This window comes from Camelus ferus, chromosome 10, assembly GCF_009834535.1.
Source record: "Camelus ferus isolate YT-003-E chromosome 10, BCGSAC_Cfer_1.0, whole genome shotgun sequence".
Lineage (NCBI taxonomy): Eukaryota > Metazoa > Chordata > Mammalia > Artiodactyla > Camelidae > Camelus > Camelus ferus.
Genome location: NC_045705.1, coordinates 16,549,659 through 16,574,787, shown reverse-complemented (window position 1 = coordinate 16,574,787; position 25,129 = coordinate 16,549,659). Strand labels below are relative to the sequence as shown.

Below are 25,129 nucleotides of genomic sequence, written 5' to 3'. Positions count from 1 at the left end.
TGAACTAACTTGAACTAATAGTTTGGCTATATACAACAGGTGTTGGGTATCACTGTTTCCCTTGAAAATGTAAAACATGTTTTTGTGGCCACATGAGTTCACTTAAACTTCTTGGTTCACAGTTCCAAAAGTGGAGAGGTAGTTAATTATTCTCACCGTTTTACAAATGGGGAAATAGGAATGGAGATTAAGTAATTTTCCCAAAGTCTCCTAATGAGTAAGGGTAGAGCTATGTCTTGGCAAAACTATGTTGTATGGGTCCATCATCTGCAATTCTTTATTCTGCTTTTCTGATTTCCAGCCCAAACTATAAGAAGCCAAATCAGTTAAGAAGGCATAACAACCCTCATCTAGCTGGACATCGGATCTATCTTCTGCCCTTCTCTTGCTCTGCTTTGTGTTTTAGGAGAGCTAAACTCTGTAGTCTGCACTCCCCAGGATTCCATCAGGGTCATGCAATAGAAGATGACAACAGATCAGAAGGCAGGAGGAAGAAAGAAGACAGGATATTTCCCTACCTCTTCTCAGTCTCTTTCCCACAATTCCAGCTCTGGACAGGTGACCTGGGTTCTTGAACTCTACAACTATCTCTTTGCCTTTGTCTCTCCAGCCCAGGATTAGCAGTGGCTTCTGGCCTTGCTAATCCCTAGGTAGCCTCCCTGTTTGGCTTCTCAGATCTTCAATTACTGTGTACAAAGGCCCTCAGTCAGAGAGTCTCCTTTTGTCCCCAAGTCCTTCTGATACTTGCTTATAAATACTCTTTCCAAGAAGTATAAGATTTAAATGACAGATAGAGTAGTTCTCAAACCTGGACATACCTCAAAATAACCTGGAGCAGCTTTTAGAAATGCAGATTCCTGGACCATAATGAAAACAAAAAAATAGGGGTTAGACCCTAGGAATTTATATGGTAGGGGGTGGGGCAGGAAGGAGAAGCAAACAAACAAAAAAAATCAGCCCCAATAATCTTATGTAGCTGAAATTAGAACTATTTAATCCCAGAGCACATGCAAAATGATTATTAAATTGACTCTTCTGTAAATGATACCATATTAAAATTCAGGCAGAGTTAAAAAAAATTCAAGACAAGAGAAAAACAGTAGTTATAATAAACTGTTACGATTAAAGTATAACAGTGAAATAGATAGCCTTGCATACACTTGCCAGATGAGGAAATGGAAAATTATCCTGACTGCCTGCAATCTGATATGCTTGCCTAACTAACACATGCAGCCAAGGTTCTGAACTGAGCACTAACATGCCTTTGCTTTTCTTCATAGATTTTTTTTTTTTACAGTCTACAAATACATCACCAAATTTTTATTTAGTTGCTTGTTTTTGAACTTCTTAAAAAATGTGTGCTAAACTGGCTGTCCTAGCCATTTTGTAATTTGAGCAATCGGCTGAGGCCTCAGTCATTAGGAACCAGAAATGAAATATCCCCCATTGTGTCCTGCTCACATTTCTGATCCATAAAATTAGCAACATAATAAAGTGGTTGTTGCTTTGTTGTGTGATGGTTTGTCATGTACATATAGATAACTAGAACAAGGTTTTAGTAAAAACTTATTATTTGCTCTTTGAATATGACATTTTCCTGGGGAATACAGAAGAGGAAACAATCGTCTCAGAAACATATGTATTGAATTAGGCCAAGCTATGCATGGTTAGGATGAACTTTCTTTCAATGATCAGTAAAACTGAAGACTTGTCCCTTAACTTTATGTATTGCTACCATAACCCACCTGGACATCCTGGAATGCTTTTCTTAGTTTGAAATACCCTTTAATACTCATATCTTTGCTTAGGCATTTGAATGCTGTAACACTGGCCACAGGAAGGAAACGAGAATAAGACAGTTTTCCTCTTAAAAAAGTAGCTGAAATGTCAACAGTATAGCATTTTATTAAATCAGGTAGAAAGATAAAAGGACCATCAACTACAGCAAATCAGGAAAGCAAACACATCTGTTTAAGTTTTTAGATATTCTTTACCACTTGAAGTACTTTAATCATATCAAATACCACGTACCATAAATTCTATTGCTAAGAGAGAAAAAGTATGACCAAAAGAAGTCATGAGACTAATGCTAACCACACCAAAATTTCTGTTTCTACTGGAGCGGACCTAATGGGAAACTGCTATATTTACACCAATGATGGCATCAACACTCCATACAATTTAGGAACCCTTCTTTGGCATTCATTTTCAAAATCATCCAAAAATCCCTCGAGAACGCTAGTTTTAAACATAATATTTTTACTTTGATGCGTTTTTTTCTTATCCTTCAATTACGATACAGAATTATATTTTTCTTAATAAGGTCTCCTATTAGTAAAGAAATAATAAAAAAATGATCATTCTCAGCTAGAAAGTTTAATCCGTATCACCCCTTTCAAAAGAACAAGCACTCACTCAATAACAGACCTATGTTTACAAAATTATTAAAGTAATATGATGTCTGGGAAAACAATGTAAGAAATTTGATGTCTGCCAGTAACCAACTCTTAGAGAAAGCAGGGCTAGATCTGTGGAATTTAACTCTCTGCAAGCTTAGCACATGCCTCCCCTTTATAGCAGACTCAAAGAAATTCCTCCAGGGTTCACAGAGAACACTTTGAAAATTACTAATTAGATCAGCCCTGGAGGTCCTTTTCCCTAATTCTTCAAGACTGTTGTTAATATTTATTTTATCATGTGGAATTAAAAGAGATACAGAAAGTCCAATTAAGGTAAAACTGCAGTTTTATCTACCAAAAAAAGGAAAGACAGTGATGAAAGTGAAAGCTATAACGGACAGACATAGAAACTCTCATATGACTGATAAAATTCTTTTTTTACATATGAAGAAATGAAACTCTTATACTCTAGAAATGATGCTTTCTAAATTATCATCAACTAAAGTTTACTATTTGGAAGTGACCTTTAGCTCTCTCTCTTTCTAAGATAATATCTGCACATTAACAGTATATTTCAGCTATTCTAACTTAATTCAAGAAACATATTTTGAGCACTAAAAATACAGAAGTGAATAAGACATCATTTCTGTCTTTGAGTTTCTGTCTCATACTCCAAAGTAGAGATGGTGCAAAGCACCAGAGGAAATCAATGAATCTAAATATAGTAACAGGAATTTTAATATGACTAAGAATAATTGACAAACAAGTGCATGTTAATAACAGGTAAACGTGTATAGTACTTTTATCAAATGCCTAGTTTTGACATTCTTACAATTCTAGTGAAGACTGGAATTTTAAACAGAGTTTTACTGATATTATTTTAATAGCCCCCTTGTTTCTACCTTCCTTGCTTCTGCCTTTCGCCCCTTGAGAGTACTCTCAACATAGCAGCCGGAGTGATGCTTTTAAAACATGTCAGACAATGTCACTCATTCCTGTGCTCAAAAATCTGCAATGACTTCCCATTTCACTCAGAAAAAAAGCCAAAGCTCTTTCAATTGCCTACAAAGCTCTGCCTGATCTGTCATCTGAGCACCACCACCCTCCTTCCCATCCATGGGCTTTCTGACATCATTTCCTACTCTTACTACTTTTACTTGTTCATTATCTACTTCCCACAGACTTTCTTGCTTTTTTTTGAACAGATGAGGCATGTGTGGTATAACCCTCATGGCTTCACCCTGCCCTGGCTGCTCCTCTCCCTCACTGCACATCCTCTCAGAACTATCCTGTGCTAATTCCTCACCTCCTCTGAGTCTTTGCTCAAATTTCCTCTTCTTAATGAGATCCTATTTACCCTACTGAAAATTGCAACTAGCTTTGTCTACATTCCCCCGCATTCTCAATCCCCTTTGTTCTGTTCTGGTGATTTTCCATGGCATATATCACATTTCTCACATAGACAACTCACTCATTATATTTATTATGGGTTCTGCCATGCTAAGATTAATTCCTCGGGGCAAGGCTCTTTGTCTGATTTTTTTTCACTGAGTTAGCCCAAGCACAGAGTAAACTGCCTGGCACATTGTAGGTGTTTAACAAATATATGTTGGACAAATGAACAAATGACCATGCTTCTAGAAAAATATTTCAAGAAAATGTTTCCAGAGTACTCTACTATTTTGAAAAATCTGATAAGCTCTTACCTTGCCAAATAATTCCATTTTACTTTTTTTTTTTTGTTTTTCAAGTCTGGGACACATCAACACATTAACAGGGTTCTCCATTATCTAATTTCTCACCCAGGTATCTTTTCAAGCATGTTTGGAATATTCAGAGAATAGGACAAGAGGCTGGGAGGTTGGTCAGGCTAGAATGGAGTAAAATGAAGGTGGGCACAGAGCAGAGTGACATAATCGAATTTGGTTTTTTTTTTTTTTTTTTTACAGATAATTTGTTCTAGTGCTGAAAAGACTACAAAAATATTATAATGGCAGAAGCAGGGAAACCAGTCAGGAAGCAAAAAACCAAGTAGGAGATGATGGTGGCGTGAACTACAGCGATATTGCTAAGATGGTAAATAAGGGTCAGATTTTGTATATATTTTGAAGGTACAGCTAATAGGAATTTGAGACAGAATTGTATGACAATGTGAAAAAGACAAAATATTTTTTTTAATTAAAAAGTATTTTATTTTATTTTCCCTGAGCAAACAGAAAAATAGAATTGCCTTTACCAGATGGTTAGATTCAGGGCAAATCAGGCTTTAAGGGGAAAATCAAGAGCTTTGTTGGATATGTTAGATTTGAGATTTCTATTAGACAGCCAAGTGGAAATGTTAACTAAGCAATCAGATGGATCTGTCTAAAGATAAAAAAAAAGAAAAGAAAAGAAAAGAAAAGAAAAGAAAAGAAAAGAAAAGAAAAGAAAAGAAAAGAAAAGAAAAGAAAAGAAAGAAAAGAAAAGAAAAGAAAGAAAAGAAAAGAAAAGAGAGTCATCAATGGGTAGATAGTTTTTAAAGCTCTGAGACTGGATAAGATTACTAAGGGAGTGAGTGTAAACAGAAAAGAGGCCTATAGACTGATCCCTGGAGAAGCACAAACTTAATGAGAAGATGAGAAAAAACTTGTAAAGGAGTTTCAGAAAAAGCTAACCGATCAGGAAGGGGGAAAGCCAAAGAATCCAAATAAAATAGTCTGAGGAAGGAAGACATGGTCAACTACATCACATGACGTTGATGGCTCAAGTAAGATGAGGACTGAGAATTCACTATTAAATTTGGTAATGTGGATATCACTGGTGACTGGACAGGAGGAGTTTTGGTAGACTTGGAAGGTGGGGCAGTTGAAAGCCTGACTTGGGTAAATCCAAGAAAGAATGGAAGGAGGAATTCAAAACAGTGAATCTAAACAGATCATGAAATAACTACAACAGAAAAGTGAATACACCACTCATGTATTTGTACTTGAATGTTAGCTGGGGGATTGACTTCAAAAAATAACAACAGAAGAGGTAACAACAATTAAGATCTATCTAAATAATTAAACCTTATTTTTTCACTTATGGTATCTCATTCATCCTGAAGAAGATGAGGTAACTGCCACTAGAGTAACCTGCCCAAAGCCAGATGGTCAATAAGAGGAAAAAGCTAAAGGTAGTCTTGTATTCCAAAGAGACTTTTATTCTTTAGATAAAAAAAAAAATCATCCACAATCTATATGAGTACTTGAATGCCACAGGGGAAAAAAATAAGAGCTACAGTTCAAATGGATACAGAAATCTAATACTGAGATTTGATCATTTATATAAGCAAAATCATTTTAAAAGTACCTGTTCTTATTCTCTATATTTTACTTACATTTAAAGAATTCTACTAATATTCAAAGTTTTAGCCCGCATTTATCTATTACTATCTATACTATTTAATCAGTAAGGCAAATACTTTGTGTCCTAATCTAAAACAGTCAGACTCAGAAGTAGAGAATAGAATGGTGGTCGCCAGGTGCTGGGAGGAGGGCGCATTGGGGAGGCACTAGGCAAACGGTACAAAGTTTCAGTTATACAATATGAATAAATCCTACTGTACAGTAGAGAGCCTATAGTTAACAATATTGTATTATGTATTTTAAAATTTGCTAAGAGGGTAGATCTTATGTTACGTGTTCCTATCACAAAAATGATAATAATAAATAAAGAGGATGGGAGTAAGCTTTCCGAGGTGACGAATATGGCATATATTGCGGTGATGGTTTCATGGATGTATACTTATCTCCAAATTCATCAAGATACTTTGTGTCATAAAATCAGGTACAAAGGAGTCTTACTGACTTATAACGTGCTCCATTTTTGGTATTTATGTTCATTGCTTTTGATAATATAAATACAAATTTTAAGCCACTCAAAATAAAACCATATTCATGCCATCAGGTGTGGTTTTTCTGTGTGAGAAATCTAGATTGTTATTAGGTGTATAATAAGAAAATAAAGACTAATTTTGGTTTCCACTTGAACTCCTTCCATATAGGTAGATAACTTTCTGAAATTCCAAGCTGAGACAAGCTCTTATTCTATTTTTCTCCATGATGCGTATGCTGCTACTTTAGTAAGAGAAAAAATGGGTCAAGCCCTGTTAGATATTCAGAGAGTGGGTGGAAATCCTTTGACGAACTTTCTGGGGATGCCTCTAACATGGGAATTGCTGTTGAGATTCCAGGAGAAAAAGAAAAAATTCTGTCGGTAGCAGTATCTCTTACAAATGAACCCTTTCACACCCACTAAAAAGAAGGTTAGAAGGATGCCTGAAATCTAGCAATTAACCAATATCATTGCAAAGTTTTAGTGCAGAAAATCCTACGCTGAGCCTACACATTGCACACAATATGTTCCTTTTAATATACATGCTGATATGAAAAATAATTCTCCAAGATACAAAATAAGTTAGGGTGTTAATATAAAAAGTATTTTCTAAATTATTCTGCGTATCCCAATATCTTTAATTATCACATGATAATTTAATGTCAGATAGATAGTATTAACTTTTTTTTCCTTTAAAAGACATGATTAATTTTATTTATAGAAGTTTGACATTTTAAATATGAATTTTTCAGTATCAGTGAAAGGAAAATAGACCAGAATTAGTGGAGAATGGAATAAAATTTCTTATAACATATGATATCTAAAGATCTTTTCACAGTGGGAATATATATTCTCATATAGGTTCCCTTGGTGTGCAGGACCCCAAGTGGAAACAGAAGTAACAACTAACTGGTTTCTAGATAGTAAAAGCTGGTAATAAGGGCTTTAAGCTAACTGGGAGGTATACTGTATCTAATCTGAGTTTATCTCCTAATATTTCTTAATAAATATTTAGTGGAGTTGAATCTGCAGTTAGCTCCTTAATTATCTCTAGAACCTAGATCTAGACCAACAACATTATTTTAAACAGTGGTTTGGAGATTTAGAAGGGTTCTATTTATGTTGTGAAAGAGAAAGCAGATAAACTCAGCAAACTGCATCTAATTTCTTCTTCTACACATTAATGCAGAAAATGGAAAATCATCATCCATTCATTTATCCATTCATTCATATGACATTAACTGAGTATCTACTACAGAATTTTGAAATTACAAAGTCAAGTAAGACACAGCCATACTTTAAAGAATGTAAAATATATGGAAGTAAACCAATGGAACAGTGTGTTAAGAGCTTGGATAAAGATTGTACGTGGTGTGATGGGGAAAAGAAGAGGGATATTAAATCAAACTGAGAGAGTCACTGATGACTTCCTAGAGGACACAGTGCTTAGTCTTGAAAGACAAGTGGGGTAAACAATGCTCCAGGTAACTGAACATCACGGAGACGTAGAAAGCAGTATGACACAACATGATGAGTATTTTATATAGAAGTAGTTTAATATTTCATGGAGGATATGAAAAGACTGGTATGGACTCACAGGAAATAAATGCAGACAAAAGACAGTGGCCAAATCCTCAAAGGCCTCCAGGGTAAGTCAGAAAGTTTAACCTCATCTGGAAAGCTATGGTTTATCATTGAAAAACTCTAGGAATTTTACCATGGAATAAAGCCCGTGGTATAGAAGTCTTACTTGAACAGCTCACTTAACTTGACCAGTGATACCCAGTTATCATAGACATTTTACTTGTCCTATGAAATGTCCATAATTTGTCCTATGTAATGGGTATCCCTCCTTCTCACAAATATATGTAGTAATGATACTTTATTTAAATAATAGTCAGTTGTACCAGGCTATAAAAATTTATTTCCATGATAGCTAATATTTCTGGGTCCTAACACTCATTATTCTCTACTGTAAACATCTGTTTAATATCTAGCTTTCCTGATAAAGTAGAAAGGGATTATATTGCTCTTTTAACCAGCTATATTCCCAGAATGTGGTTTAATATCTGCCCTAAAATAAATTTTCTTGAATTGAACTAAATGAGCAACAAACAATACTTGCAGAGAAAATAAGAATACATATTCCAAAAATAATTTAAGTTTGGGTTTAGACTACATTTGGCATTTTCACCTTCCAGGAGATTTAGCTACCTGATAGCATCATTGGTTTACCTATCTATTAGATAATGAGCTCTCTCTCGTGGTACCGAGGCCTTCTCTTGGGCTTCTGAGTATTCCCCAAACCCAGCCTATTTCCCGACACACAGCAGGCACTAAAATGAATGTTGAATTGTGCATTAACCTTAGATTGTATTCTCTCAGGAAACAAGCATAAAACACTAAAGTAGATAACCCAATCCAACAGCTGTTTGTTTCAGCTTTACTTTAAATAATAGGCAAAAGTGAGGGTGTAGAGAATAGGAGGATTATACATGTAATTATAGCACACTTATTTTGATTTAATTAGTTTATGACACTAGAGAAAATACAACTATTGTTTTCATTCTTTTAATAACTCGGAAGCCCAAACATAAAGGGTTTCACTAAAATTTTCTCATATGTAATAAAATATGACTCTAAATATGTATTGCTTACCAAGATAAAATAAAATGAAGTCTTTCTAGGTATAGTCATTCTGGTGCTGAACAAGTTGCTATTCTTATCCTGGTACCATATGGATATGTTCAAATGACGTAGGCAATAAAAATGGATTATCTTAAGTTTGTGAAGAGGTAATTCATATTCTCATAGTTACGATAATATGCAACATCATTTGCATTTCAAATATACATGTTGACCTCCATGTATCAGTTTTGTAAACTTTAAATCAAATATTCTAACTGAAGAAATAAATCTACAACATAACTTGGGAATGAGTATAGAGGTGTTAATTATACAGGTCTATACAGGTCTATAGTTAAGTCTCTGTTGTCAGAAAACAAAAATCAAAGAGTTTATTTGAAATAAACACTTGCAGACTTTCTACTCATGCCAGTAATAAGCTAAGTAATATATAAGAAGAAATTAGGTCTACAGAAAATGAAGATACCTCAAGAATTACTCTTCCAGAATTTTCAGTTTTCAGAAGAAGGAGGAGCTAAAACTTAAATCTGGAAAAACTTCAACCTTCTTTAATGTGGAAAAGGTAGCTTTTGGGAAGCCAGCAACATATGGATATAGGAGAGAGCCAAAGAATGGGCGACACATAGGAAACATATTGTGATTGGTTGATGACATTCATAAAATATTAGTTATTTTGACCTGAAACCAAAAATTGATGGATAAATCAAAACTGATAAAATGTTAAGTCTGGGCTGGGAGTGAGGAGGAGGAAGACAAGGATACAGCTCATTGGAGCAGTGCTTGGAGCTTTGACAGATGTAGTCTTCAGTATTTATACTAACAATGGGAAAGAAAGCTTGTAACACAAGGGAGGTGCCAGAACATTGTGCAAGGTGAGGAAAATTGGATGCAGTGTCCCATACCTCAACTCTTAAATCAGTTTTGATATGTGCATGTTAAGGAACCAAGCAGGTTAAGACAGGAAATAAATGCCAATCATCATTTGGTATATGCCACTGACACTTTCCAGACTTAGAATAATGATGATAGTAATTAGTGTAATTATATATTATCTTATATAATAATTATTATAAGAAAGCATCTATAGATAATATCTATTAATTTTATGCTAAAAATTTAATTACATAATATTATTTAATCCTCATAACATATCATGAGATACATATTAACAGTAACTCATTTTAGAGATAATAATAAAAACTCAGAAAGGTTAAGTCACTCATCTAAAATCCTATAGCTAGAAAGAGGTAGAATTAAGACTCCAAACCAAGACTTTGACTCCAAAGTCTAGACTGTTTCTCCAACAATGCAGATGGATATTTGTCACAAGTCAGATCTGGATCAATCCAAAGGGGAAGGATCCAACTAGAGATAAAGAAGGTTCAGAGAACTTGTGAGTCTGTAAAATTTCTGGCAAGAAAAAAATGCACATTCAAGCAGAGTAACTAAAAAATAATTTAATAAAGACACTATTTACAAAGGTATGACTAGGTTAAGGAGCAGCAAAAAAGGATGTGAGAAGCACCCTGAAGCTAAGAGGTGAAGAGGCAAGAGCAAGGAGTGGTGACCAAAGCCCCAAAGAGCCAGAGATGCATGTAGTAGGAGAGACTATGGACAATGAATTTGAAGAGGAATTGGCCACTGCTAAGACACACTCTGAACTCTTCTCCTCTGCCCTCTGATTTCCCGCCAGTGTGTCGCATTTGCTGAACCCAACCAGAAGCCAGAAGACAAGGAAGCCTGTTGATAAAACCATAAAAGTCATCTTCCCAGGATCAGTGTGGACACGGGCAGAGAGAGGAGACTATTCAGCACACCTGGTAAGAATTCAGGAGACTTAGAAATTGAGAAAAGCAGTTCATTTGGTAAACATGGGATAAGGAACCATTTTAAGCCTATTCATCATCCTTTCCTAAGGTACTATTATAATCCCAAGTCAGGAGAAAAGTTCAATTATTCTCTGTCTCATACACTGTATATGTTTTGATTACAGATATTAGGCCTTTATCTCTTACTTTATTTTTACTTCTATTCCAGTACCCAACCATATTTCCTTTCTTCAGAGTCAGTGTATCTATTTTACATTCTACTTCATTCATTGCAAGACAGTTAGGCAAAGTACAGGTTAAGAGATAGCAATTTTCAGGGGGTTCTAATTCTCTACACAAATTAGGGTTTCCAGGCAACAGGATCCTAGAAAGCGTAACTGTCATCCACACCACTGGTTTCTGTTTTGTTTGAACCATAAACAAACACTTGTTAATTTCCACATACATTCCAACCATAGAACTGGGTTCTAGGGATATGAATATACACTAGATGAAATTTCTGTCTTCAATGAACATTTAGTAAACAATGTGAACAAACGTGGAATGTAGCCATTTGGACAGCCAATTTTCAAGAAATTTTGATCAAGATACATAGACAAAAATGGTTTAACTGAAATCCCATACACAAAAATACAATATATATATGTGTGTGTATATGTATGTATACATATTATTTCATTGAAAACAAAACTTAATTTAACTTCATGTTATGCAATAGGATATTTCCTCTTCTATTCCTTTCCATTCTATAAAATGCTGATCAAGGCCCAATACAATGATTTCATGACTCACTAAAAGGACATAACAGTGTTCTAAAGCTAATTTCCAAAACATTCCTAGGAAACAGGTACTATTATTATCCTCATCTTAGAGATGAGGAAACTGAGAAACAGAGAGGTTAAGCAATTTATCCAAGTAAAGTTTTACAGTGAGTGAATCATAGCTGGTATTAAAATAAAAGAAGCAGTCTAGCTTCAGAGTAAAGAAGGAAAAGAAAGGTCAAATATTAAAGCTGCCAAGACTTGAGGGAGAGCTAAAAGGCCCTTACTGTTGATTACACACAAGAGATGACGGAAAGGAAACAGTTAAGTAAGACTAGTGCCTGGACTCATTCACTGGATGAATGAATGTATATATGTTTCTCAGTTGGTGCCATTCTCCCAGAGAGAGACAAGAAGAGGTGGAGTAGATTCTAGAGAAATGGAAATTACTGAAAGTCATCTGTAAGAATTCAAACACTCTGCAGGAATCAGGAAAATGGCAGAATTCAATGTACTTATTCCTTGTCTTCTTTATACTGACCGAGTCAGGAATTCTTGAAGGTTCTTTTAAAATTTAGTGTCACAATACTAACTTCAATTTCACCTATAAACATGCAACATAATTTTACTTTGGAATGAATTATTTTAATCTTTTAGAATGCTATTAAAATAGGAAGCTAGGGACCATTAAAGCAAAGTAGAAATTCTAATAGGATGATCAGGAAAATAAAATCTTCAAGGCCCAATCACCATCAGCTTTTAGGTAGAGTGGCAATTCCTAGCCTTCTAAACAATCTTATTGAATCCTTTCCAGTTTTACTCTCCTCCAACCCATTCTTCATGTAGTGGGCAGAATAATCCCTTAAAAATGCAAATGTGTCAGTTTCCTGTTTCAAACACTGGTGCCTTCCCATTGCTCTTAAGATAACATCAAAAATCTTTAACAAGGTCCTGTATGATCTAGTCCTAGCCACTCTTCCTCTCCCTCTATCAACCCTTCACACTGCTCATTTTATAGTCCCTTCAATATGACATTCTCTTTCCTGCTGAAGATCTTTAAATACTGTTCTCACTACTAAAAGTGCTCCCCCTCGCTCTACCGTCCCTTCCTCTTTACCTAGCTATTAGTCATTAGTCTTGCAGTTCTGACTTGAATTCACATACTCAGGTAGTCTTTCCAGATGCTCTAAACTAAATTAGAACATACTGCTCTTAAAACATACTATACTCATATTTGCTCTTAAAACTTACTGTATTCATTCTTAGCCATAATCACAACTGCATTTAAATAATAAATAGTGAAAGTATCTGTTTGCTATCTATTTTTGCTTCATTGTAAACTCTGTGAAGGCGCAGACTGTATGTCCTAATCCCCTTAGAACCACTAGAACTGTCAGACTTCCTGAAAACTGCTTAGTACGACACATGTTTTCTAAAGCCTTGGAACTAAGTGTTTAGCAAACCAGAGAGCCAAGTACTTTCAACCACCGACCTCCGCTCCAAACACCTTCATTTTGCAAGATTGATATCCCTGGTACAAAAGTTATATTTAATAGTAATCAGTGGGGCAAAATACAATATCCTGTTCTAGTGATGTTTTTATTATCAAAAAGAGTGAAAAAGTGACATCTTGAATCATTTAAAAATATCTGGTTAATTTTTCCAAGTTTTCTTTTTTTCATGCTTGTTTATTATATTTATAAAAATTCTTTCACTTTGATGATACATCGCAGAACTGACCTCCTATGGGTTAGTAAGATTAAGAACAGCTATGTTTTATATCTTATCCTTGCAGTCTAAATTTTAACGAGATAGGGCTATTTAAGATAGTGTATTCCTTTACATGATTTTCACATTGGTCCTAGAGACAAAATGCCTGGGTTTTAGTCCTGGCTCTGCTAGAGAATGTGACTAAATTGCTATTTTACTTATTTATGTATATATATATGTATTTTTTTTTCTTTTTTTAGTGTGGTAGAAAGAACACAAGCCACAAGCCTGAAGAAATGAGGTCTAGATTTGCCTTTACCCAGGCTTCCTGTGTGAATTAAAATAAAAATAATAAATAGTGGCTGAAAAGAAAGAGAAGGTAAATGGTAAAATTCAAGCACTAGAGAACAGACTGCACAACTTGGAACGGATCACATATATGTGTAATTTAGAATAGATCATATTATATAGGTAAATGTACTTATAAATCTCCAAGTTAATGACCATGGACAAACTGTAATAGAAAAGATGGAGGCCAGCTACTGATACTTATTTTCTCTTTAAAAAAGCAAAACAGTGGAAGTTCAAATAGTATTAATAACTTAATGTTCCTCATGGATGACAGAATACAGGAAAAATACCTCTTCTTACCAAAGATAAGATTAAATCTTGGTTAAAGGGAGTGAAGCTAGTTAGTTAAAAGGTTAAGATTGTTCCATTCACAGTCATTGGCTCAGAGACACAAGAGAGCACTTGAAGGAATCATTTAAACTGTGTAGATATGAATACTCTGAAGATGCTGGGGCCATTTTATCCCATCACCTCTTCATATCCAGCCACAAATACCTGTATCATTTGATCTATTTAGGGATCATAATTATATAATGTGAGGGCAGAAGTGGGTAAGTGCTGTAAAAACGTGCCCTGGATATGAAGAATCTCTCTAGTATGAGAAGTCTAGAAGAGCCAAGAAGTAATACATTATGTTAATAGTAGCTTCTATGAACTGAATTCTCCAGTTAGAAAAAGAAAATAGAACTCTCTTTCCATTGGCAGATCCTAGAAAAGGAATCCCAAATGCTAAAATTTTTGCAATAAGAGACAATGTACCTCAAGTAATTTTCTAGCTTAAAATCTGAAGTGAAGATTCTAGGCCCACATGACTGAGCAATGAGTATCTCAAAGGAGAATCTACCCAAACAGTAAAAACTACACACATAAATAAATATACAACCAAGATGGGTGTATGAAGAGATTCTGGAAGACAGAAGGAGAACTCTGTACTCAAGATACAGAGCAAAAGCATACTTTTGAAAGGATTTATTACACACACACTAAAAGTTTAGAATGCGTATACTTTGGATTTCATAAATCTCAAGACAGGTCTGATGACTATAAAATAAAACATTAAAACAAGATGATAGAACAAGAGGAAATAAAAAGGAATTGACAGAAAATAACATGATGAATTAAGTAAGGTTACAGGGAAAGAAAACTTCCAATAGTTGAATTAAAACTTAAGAGGCAGTAAAAACCGTAAGTCACAGTGTAGAAAATCAAATCTGTAACATACAGAATAACTTTGAAGAGATTCCTATAATACTGAGGCAAAGCAAAAGTAGTGGAAAACACTAAAAAGAAATAAAGGACGTGTGGGGCAGATAATACTCCAATCAACAAAGAAAAAGTGCTCACAGGTTAAAAAACAGAAAATAGAGTAGCGGGGGAGTAACTAACACAAAAACTTCTTTGTGGAGAAAAGACTTGATCAATAGACCAAAATTACTCACACAGTATATGGAAAAATAATAAAAAGAGACCAATTAGTAATATTTCTTGGTGAAATTTATGAATATCAAAAATATTCAAAGAAATATATCTAGTAAGCATCCAGCCTGATAATGGAAAGAAGTGAGAAGCAGATTACCCAGGAAAGGAAAAAATACAGTGGGTTGACCTGACTTCTCCACAACACTACATGTTAGAAAAAAAAGAGTAATATCTATACAACTCCCAGAATATTACACTAAATCAGTTGTTGCCCATATGAAAAAGCATTAGTAACACAGTCCCAGGTAGACAGAGGCACAGATGCTTTTCTTTTGCATATTTATAGAAAAACGACATGTAATCGACTGGGTGAGAAATGAGCCTACATAAATAACCAAAAATGGGGTTTATAGTATTATAAAAAGGCTAGTGGAGTGCATTGAAACAAATTCAATCAACTTAAGTAAAATAACTATTTTAGACATGACTGTTATAAACAATGCAAATGCTAAGTAATAATTATCATAACAGTAGATATTAATGTTTAAAATCCAAAATAATATTTTAAAAGGCAGGAAGGAGGGTGAGAAAGGAAAGGGAAATAAAAATGAGAGTATTACACTTTCACTTTACATGTGGTTGTTAAACAATAAATATTTTTTTCTGCATATTTAACAAAAAAAGTTTAAATACTTTTAATCTTAAAATTTAACACTAACATCAGCCAGTAGTAAATTAAAAAATTTAAAAAGTCATCCAAATCACTAGAGAAAAGTAAAAAACAAATACATATACATGTAAAATGGACAAAAGAAATTTTAAATAACAAAGAAAATTTCTAGAAAATATAAAGCAAGATAACATAGAAAGAGCAAGCATATCTGACTTAATTATCCTTTACAGAAAACATACTCAGATTTGTTTACATAAAGTATATCTGGTATTTCTTGTTTATAGGAAGTACATCTAAAATAATAGTAAGAATTAAATAGTAGCGATATGGATATGGATAAGGCTATATTAGAATTAGAATTCTAAAAATGTAAGTTATAATTACATTAAGGAAATATTCTACACCAATAAAGTTATTCTTTAAGGTAATTTAATTAAATACGAATGTGCTGATAATGTATAAGTAGAATCAAATATTGTAAGCTATAAAAGTATATATGTATGAAAGCATATATAACCAAAAAACTTAGAAGGAAAATATTCCAAACTGTTAATATTGGTAGTGAAATTATAAATTATTTTAATTTTCTTCTCAGTGCTTTTCAATATTTTATCATTTTAATTAAGAAAAAACATTAATAAGAAACAAAATGCTGTAATCAATCGAAAGATATATCATGCTTCTGGATTGAGATATAGACTAAAGATACCAATTCCTTCTAAACTAATTATATATTTAATATAATTGATCAGAATGGTTTTCTAAACTTGGCCAAGATATTCCAACATTTCAGAAGTATAAAAAGCAAAAATACTCAAAAAGTTCAAGCAAGAAATAGCATACACAATATAAGGAAATATCAATAATTAAAAAGAAGGAAATATACAAAATCATTATTACTAAGGTGGTAATTACTAAGTGAGTTTAATTTTTTTCTTCATAGTTTTCTGCATAAGTTTGTCCCAATAAGCTTATCTACTTTTATAAACTGTTGAAAGTAATAGATTATTATATTTTATAATCTGTCTAAACTTACAGTCAAATGATGGACTCAATTATGATTTTCATTTTTTCTTTATACATGTCTATATTCTCTAAACTTAGTATACAGAGCACATATTATTCCTAAATTCAGAAAAAAATTGTTTTAAAAAATTGTCTTCCAACATCCATCTTACACTGTGGTGAAAAGTCAGCCAACACCCCACTGCTCTAATTTAATGTGTTTCCTCTTGTACAGTCTTCAGAGGCAATGGAAAAAAGTTTCAGTTTTCAAACAACAGGTGATCTGACCTGTCATCTTTTCTGAAAGAGCTAAAAACAGTTAGCCTAAAATTCAGCCTTCCTATGAATTGCTTAGTTTTCTGTGAAAATGTTAGTTTCTATTTTTGACTTACTTTTGACAGAGTGAAGAACATGAGATTTTTTTCAAGAGAAGCACAGCCTCCTCTTTGACAACAGCAAAATAAATAAATAAATGAAAGAAAGAAAGAAAGAAAGAACCATATTTCCTCAAAAGATATGCACATTGAAATGACAAAAGGTTTCCTTTATTGTGCACTTTACTACAAGTTGTAATTACATATGTATTTTTAGGAAGATAATCAATCTGTCTATCCTTCTAACCAACCATCCATCCATCTATCCATTATCTTCAGCAATAATCCCTAGCCCAAATTTGTGTTTTTCTTTCTTGCGTGTATTTTTATAAATGTATACATAGATATTTATAAATAATGTATAGCATCAATTGGCATTTTCTACTTCACATACATATGAAGAAATGTGATCATACAATCTCACGGTTTATTTCTTTTAACCATTGTTTTCTCTTTCTCCATACTTCCTCCTGCCATTAATTTCTTCTTTCTCAAGTTCACCATGATTATATATATATACACAAACTATATATATATATACACACACACACAAAGTCTGTAGTAAGTCTAAGAATGTTTCCTTATATACTGATTCTTTTATTTGGATGGGATAGATTCTAAGGAGGTTATGTATTTTTTTCAATAATAAAAGAGATTCATGAAAAATGGGTAAGTATCTTTTTTCCCATATCTTCACTTTCAAAATTATTGTCCTTCCAGTCTGTTAAGTATAAATTATTATATCATTACTATTTTAATTTCATTCCCCTCCTCACTGCTACTTATGTGAAGCACCTTTTCATACCTTAACTTTATATGATTGGCCCTTCTATCCTTTACCCATTTTTCATATAGGATTTTGTTGTCTTATCAATTTTGAAAGAACTCTTCCTATATGATAAACATTGATGGGGTTCAGGACAAGCTACCTCAAATATATGGTACCTTGGCATACTGAATATTTTTTAAACTGAAGGAATTTGAGAAACAGCACATGCAGGAAGAACTTTCTGACCTTTCCTTAAAGCAGGTCATAAGACCCGCCTGTGAGAGAGGCCCTCCCTACACCCAAAAGAAGGAAACCTTCTTATCTCTGAAAATGAAGAGACTAGAGGCATCTGATTAAATGGGGCTTGCAAAATTTTCCCTAGGTGACTTAGCTCATACCCTTTGTCCTATCATAATTTTCCATAACTTTCCACTCTTCATCAGATCTAATATAAAAATGATCTGGTTTAGCTGTGTCTTTGAGCCCTCATTTCCTTATGAAGTCTCCTGTGTCATGTAAAATTTGAATTTATATGTTTTTCTCTTGTTAATCTGTCTTCTATCAGGGATCCCAGCTGAGAACTTAGAAGGGTAGAGAAAAAAGATATTTTTCCTCCTCTATAATATTAATCCTTTTCCTATCTTTTATACTACCAATATTTCTTTTCTAAGTTAACTGTTTAGAAATTTTACCATACTACTTTTGCCATATATTTTAAAATTTTTTATATAAATAGATATTTCTATTATTTACTTTTATAGATTTATGATTTCTCATCACAACTAAGACAGTTTCCTACCCTTAGACTGTGTGTATATATATGTATATACATAATCTCTTCAATTTTCTTATAGGGATTTTATTTTTAATTTTTCATACATTTTTACTCTATCTGGAAATTATTTTTGAATCTGAATTATAATAGGGATCCATTTTATTTTCTTCAAGTTTGACAGGCATTATACCAACACCATTTATTTAATAATGCACTATTTTCTCAATGAATTAAAATATCTTTATCTTCTACTAAATCCTTTTATATAGTAGAATTCATATCTGGATTCTCTCCTCCACTAATCTACTTGCCTTGTCTTATGCCAATACCATATTGATTTCATTATGGTAACTTTATAGCATGATCTGAAATCTGGTGAGGCAAGTTCTTCTCATTTTTTTCTTTTTCTCAAAAGACCTTGTCACTTCCCCCATAAGTACTCAAGAGTATATTATCCAAATTAAAAAACACACACACACATCAGTTAAAGTGAAATCAATTAAGACACTTCCTGGAAGTACAATAAATGCATATATGCAAGTGTGGAAAACTGGCTTTTTAATAATTCTAATCCATTTTACCCCTAAACAAATATGTTTTCTTTTTCGTTCAGATCTTGTATGTCTTTCAATAAAATTATATAGAGTATATATATATAATTATCTTTACTTCGAATTATGTCTTTCTTGTTAAATTATTAAATATTTATATAGTTTTAGGTACTTTTAAGAATGGAATATTTTTTCCCACTTCCTTTTCTAGGTAAATACTATTTGAGTAGATTTTACTTGTTTATCTAACCATCTTATTGTATCATCTTAGTAATTTTATAAGTCCTTTTGGGTTTTTAAGTACTGAGTCAAATCATTATAAAAAAGAGACTATTTTAACTTTTTGTTTTAGTTTCTTAATTACATCTGCTAGACTTTCCAAAATATTGATTAAAACACTTATAGAAGTTAATCCATACTTACAACCTGATTTTGACTTAGATTGTTACAGTATTTCACCTTTTGAGAAAATAATTGCCATTTGCCCTTGGTTAATAGGATATGTGTATTTAAGCAGTTTATTTATATTCCCTTTTAACTTAGAGATTTTAATAAGAATAGCTAGTTGATAATTGTGATGCTTATCAACCATTGATTGACTGATATGGAGCCATTCCTGTATTCCTGTATAAAATCCTAATAGGTCATAGGTATCACTCTTTCAATTAAATAATTAAATAATGTGTGAATTAGATATGCTATTATACTTTGAATTTTGCATTTATATCTTCAGTGATGTTGGACTTTTTCTTTTTTCTTACATGCTAGCAGGATTAGACATTAAAAAGATACTGGATTCAGTATACAATGAACTTTAACAGCTTTCCATATTTACCATGATCAGGTAAATTCTTTCTTACTCTTTAAGAGCTAAATAACAATTGCAAATCTGGTCATAGTGCATTTTTCTATGTACTTTAGTTACCTTTCTAATCTCTTTTATGATAATAACTTATGGAAGTTTTATAATTATTGAGTCAATTTTAATAATTTATATTTTGCTAGGACATAATTCACTGCATCTAGATTTTATATGTTGCCACAGAACTGCAGTTATAATATCTTATAATTTATCTTGTCTATGACTGGGTCTTCTCTCTCAATCTTAATCATTATATTTTTGCTCTCTGTTTCCTTTAACAATCAGGCTGAAAAGGGATTTTGTCCTTTTCAAAGAATGATCACTTGGGATATTTTTATCCTTTATCCTTTCTTTGTCTGTTTTCATTTTCTTTGATTTGAGCTGTTATCTGTATTAACTCCTTCTTCCTGCTTTATATTGATTTATTTCATTACTCTTTAATTAATTTATTAAATTAGGCAAAAGAATTATTTTGAACTAAAGAAGTCTCAGTAAGATTTGAGATAAGTAGTATAGTTTAATAAAATGAGATTATTCGGTAATGGGTAAAATACATCATAAATCTGTCTCTATTAAGAGATGTATGTCTTTTAGCAAATCATTTAATATATGTAGCTAATAGTTTCCACATGTGTAAACTGAAAAGAGAATACAGAGTCTCAAGATTCCTGTTAGGTAAAAAATTGCACCTGATAAAACTGATAAATTATAAGCTCCATTTGAGAAAGTAAGGTGTTTGAAGGAATGAGAGACCTTGGGAATCACTGCCTTCAGAAACAATAACATCTAAGAAAAAATCAATTTTTTCTACGATAATGGAGACTTATACACATTCTATAAATGTTCAGGTCATAATCAAGTGAACTCCTAAGATGTTTCACAAATATGAATGCCCTAGTACAAGATCTTTTTAAAGAAGGTGCATCTAAGTTGGACTGCTTAAAATGACAGAAAGATTTAAAGAAAAAAGTTAGTACCAGGTCATAAAACTACATCCTCATATTTTCTTATAAAAAAAGAACCTAATGTTAAATAGTTTTTAGGTACCCCATAAACCCTGTGATCTTGCTAACAAAAACCTTGGTATGTTTATTTACATTTTTATTGGGAGAATTCATCACACTGATAGATTTACAAAGAGTCTGGGACCTGAGAGAAGCTGAAAAACTATTCTTAGATTAGTAATCCAACTTTCTACCTTTAGTCTGTGATTAAACCTTTCTATGGTTATAGTTCTGCTACTTCATGAAAGAAATCTTTCTATTGTTCGACAGTTACAACTAGCAAAAAACTCTAGTTCACATCAAGTCAAAATTTACCTCTAAAATTTTCATCTATTTGGTTGATTTCAGTCTCTGGAGCTTGAGAGAATAGAACAAGTCCCGATTCCAGAAAATAACCCTTTACATATTTGGAAATAATCGTCTTAATTTTCAAGACATTTTTCTTATTCAGGCTGATTACTTTTAAACAATACAGCATAAGGATGTAACTTACTAATTCGGATTTTTTCTTCAAAGGAAGATGCTTTTACCACTCAGGAAGATAATATTTTATATTTTGTAAAAGTTCTACTTCTGCAGAATTCTTACAAATTTACTCCACTAAATCTGTGGTAACTGTAACTCATAAAATACCTTAAAATTATTTTTAAACTATGGGTTATTTGTCAAAATATTATTCATGGATGGATTTCAACACATCTTCAAATTTTAGCCAAAAATCACTTTTGTATTAATATTTACTAATTCACAAGGAATAAATGTAGTAATATTATTTTAAGTGGTTCTAAAAATACCATGTACATTAATTATTTTGCAGGAAAAAGGGCAGAAATACTTAGTGAAGCACATCAAATAAGAGAGGACAAATTCCAAGATGGTAAACCAAACTCTGTAATAGCACCAAAATGAAATAATTATACAAGAGCATTACTTACGGATAGAATTTTGAAAGCTGTTCAGCTATTGCATAAGCTGCTGGGTCTCTGTCTAAGGCATACAGAGTAATATCTGACTCCTTCTGCAAGATGGCTTTTGTATGTCCTCCTGAACCAAATGTCATATCTAGAAAAAACTAGCCAACAAAGAAAAAGAAAATTACCACTTAGCATGAACAAAATTTACTCTTGCCAGCTACCTTAATTTCTAGATACACATAATCCTATTCAGAGCTGATAGCAAACAGAAAAACAATTACAATTGTTTTGCCTAGAGTTTGGTTTGTTATACATGAGATGTGAATCAATTATGAATGATCAATCCAAGAGAATCTGCCAGAGTATCAGAAAATGATAATCTCCGGCACAAGCTGGACAATTCAAGATGAAATTTATATTTCCCTCCATAAGGTCAAACTGGCCACAGTGTTGTGTTGTTAGCTTTTTAATAATGCTTTCAAGCACCTGGCTAATAATATTTCCAACAATTTCTCATCATTTGGAGGTAGTTTACAATTAGTGTGGCTGAATTACCTCAAGTTCTATAAATGCTTAACATTAAACATAAAGATATTCAAAAATACAGAGAGAGCTAGAGCGTGTGTGCACAAGAGAGATTATACCTAACAATAGTCCCAGGACAGGTCTTTAAAAATCTAACCTGAAAAAATAGACAAATTAACAAATCAGAACTGGAAAAAGCCCTAGGCTTAAGGTAAAACACCTGGGGTGAATTCTAGCTCTGCCACTAAGCAGCTATGGAACTTAGGAAAGGTCACGTAAAATTATAGTGTCTTTAGACTTCTCCAGAGTTTAAAAAGAAAAAGAAAGTCTGGAAGATACCCCAATACCTACATAACTGATAAGGTGACATACAGTTTCTCATCTAAATCGAGACACTTTTGAGAGGGAAAGATTTGCCAGGACAACAGGATATGATGTTTGAGAATATGTATATTTAAATGCCTGGATCACTCTAGATACAAAATAAACTTAATTGGATCTGAATCTATTTCTCGGCTATATCATTTGGCCACACTATTTTAAAAAAAAAATAGGTCACATTTGAGCAAGAAACCAGACCTGGACCATGAGAAATATATGTGTGAACAAAGCAGTTGATTGTAGCTAGTTTGGAAGTCAAGACACTCAGCACAAACCCTCAAAGTTATGCTCTTAGTTGAATGTGCCCTCTCAATAAGCTTTACTGCTCTGATGAAAATAAAAACAATTATTCCAATAACATTGAATACTATGACAAATAACACACTATAAGCCAGACTGTTAAACATATTTAAACATATAATTTTTAAAAAGTTCATGTGTACATTGCACAAAGGAAATTCCTATAATGGATGTGAACATTTCCCTGCTCTGAATGTTATAATGTATTTCAGGGGAGAATGGTCAGAGACAAGGCACAATTGTGCTTTGATTTTTTTGTTACAGCTACCATGCTGAGTCCATCCTCTGATCAGGTCCTCAGAAAAGTTAGCCTGTTATTCAAAGAATAATATGGGAGAAAATCTTCTGATCAAAAGTGAGAAGAGGAGGGATGTAAAATAAAGGAGAGATGTAAATGTGGTAAAAATGGACAAGCACTGCTTTTTAACATAAATGTGTTAGCATAACTTAACCTTGCACTTCTATTACTGTCAGCACAAAAGTTATGGCTACACATATTTTTTTACCTTTTTAAGCAGTAACTTTAAAACAACATTTAAAGTCTTATTATTTGTATGGATGTTAGGAGTATATTCTCAAGATCAAATAATTTCCTTTCCTGGTCTATACACTTATTTTATGCATCTATGAACAGGTAAAAATCTTCCACCATAGCTTACCTTAGTTTTAAAATTGCTAGAGGCTTAGCCTAATTTAAATAAAGAACTTTGCCAGGCAAAACTATAAACTTCTTGTTATGCCTCAATTGTATAACCCTGGATTTAAACTAAGAGTATATCAAATAAAATAATTTACATATGATTACCTTATCCCAAGCCAGGAAAGTCCCAATCAATATTTAAAAAGAAAAATCCTCATTATTAAAAATATTCTGGAAAATATGAGATGATGCTTATAATTTACATGATTATTTTTTATATATCATGATTATGACCTTGGAAATGTACTGACAATCAAGGAAGTTTCCATAGGAAAAAAATAATCTATTATTACCAGTCAGGTGGAACACAAAGCAAAAAGTGGGAAACAAATGGGACTTATGAAACTAGAAGTGAACCCCACCAAATGTCCCAGGTTAATAGGTGATTAGAGCCATCGATTTTCAGTTTTTAAATTCTAATATACACTGCCCATCGAATATAGTAAGAGACCTCTAGGCCTTGTGAGTCACTCAGCACTGCAACTGAAAGGGAGCCAATTACAGCTTCCTTTCTCCTGGGTCCTTAACTTGACATAAGAGCGCATCTTTTAATTTGTACAAGTTGATAATAAAATAAGGAACTGGACAAATTTTTTGTTTAACAAAAGCATAAGAATAAATAAATCTGAATGTTTCAAAACAATCCTTTTATGAGTCTCAACTATGCATATATTCAAGTGTATAGCTTATGCTCCAACTATATCTGGAACTCTTTCTTTGAAATTATCTGATATAATTCATTTAAAAAGCCAAACTCATATTTGATACGAAGAGATTTTTCTGGTAATTTCACTTATCACTTGTATAACCCTGTCCAACTCAGTTTAATTCTCTGAGCTTCGGATGCTTTGTCTAAGAAATGGGGATAAAATATGACCCTGTTTACCTGAGAGGTTTATAAAGATTATCTTATTTCTTCCTTATAACCACTGAGTAGATGTTAGTAAATTTTACCTACACAGAAACTAAGATTACACTAAGCTAGTAAGTGGCAAAGGCAGGAATTGAATATAGGTGTATTGGGCTCTAAAACCTGTGTTCTTTCTGGCACCACTCTGCCTCTGCATTAAATCGATAAAGCCTATATTTGCACACTGCTTTATGGTTTCCAAGCATTAATGTTTTCCTACTTGGTCTAACAAAAGCTCTGTAAGAGCATATGAACAAATGGCATTATCCCCATTTTTACAAATAGAAAAGTCAGGTGCAGAGAGATAATGTGCCTTAAAAGATCGTATTACTAGTAAGTGAGGGAAAGAGAATTCTAAACAAGGTCTCACCAACTCTGAATTCTGTGCTCTTCCTGAAAAAAAAAATGAAAGAGAA

The 25,129-nt window shown here is 32.9% G+C and overlaps 1 protein-coding gene across 9 annotated transcripts in view; it reads right to left on the bottom strand.

Annotated features, from left to right (window-relative positions):
• METTL15 (methyltransferase like 15) overlaps positions 1 to 25,129 on the bottom strand; it is a 469,830-nt gene that overhangs the window by 366,952 nt on the left and 77,749 nt on the right. For all 9 annotated transcript variants that reach the window (XR_004323122.1, XR_004323121.1, XR_004323123.1 and 6 more), the window contains one exon: positions 21,919 to 22,055. Coding sequence is in view for 4 of the 9 variants with exons in the window: in XM_014568117.2 (XP_014423603.1) it covers positions 21,919 to 22,055 (137 nt within the window). In the remaining 5 variants the exon portion in view is untranslated. The remainder of the gene's footprint in view (positions 1 to 21,918; positions 22,056 to 25,129) is intronic.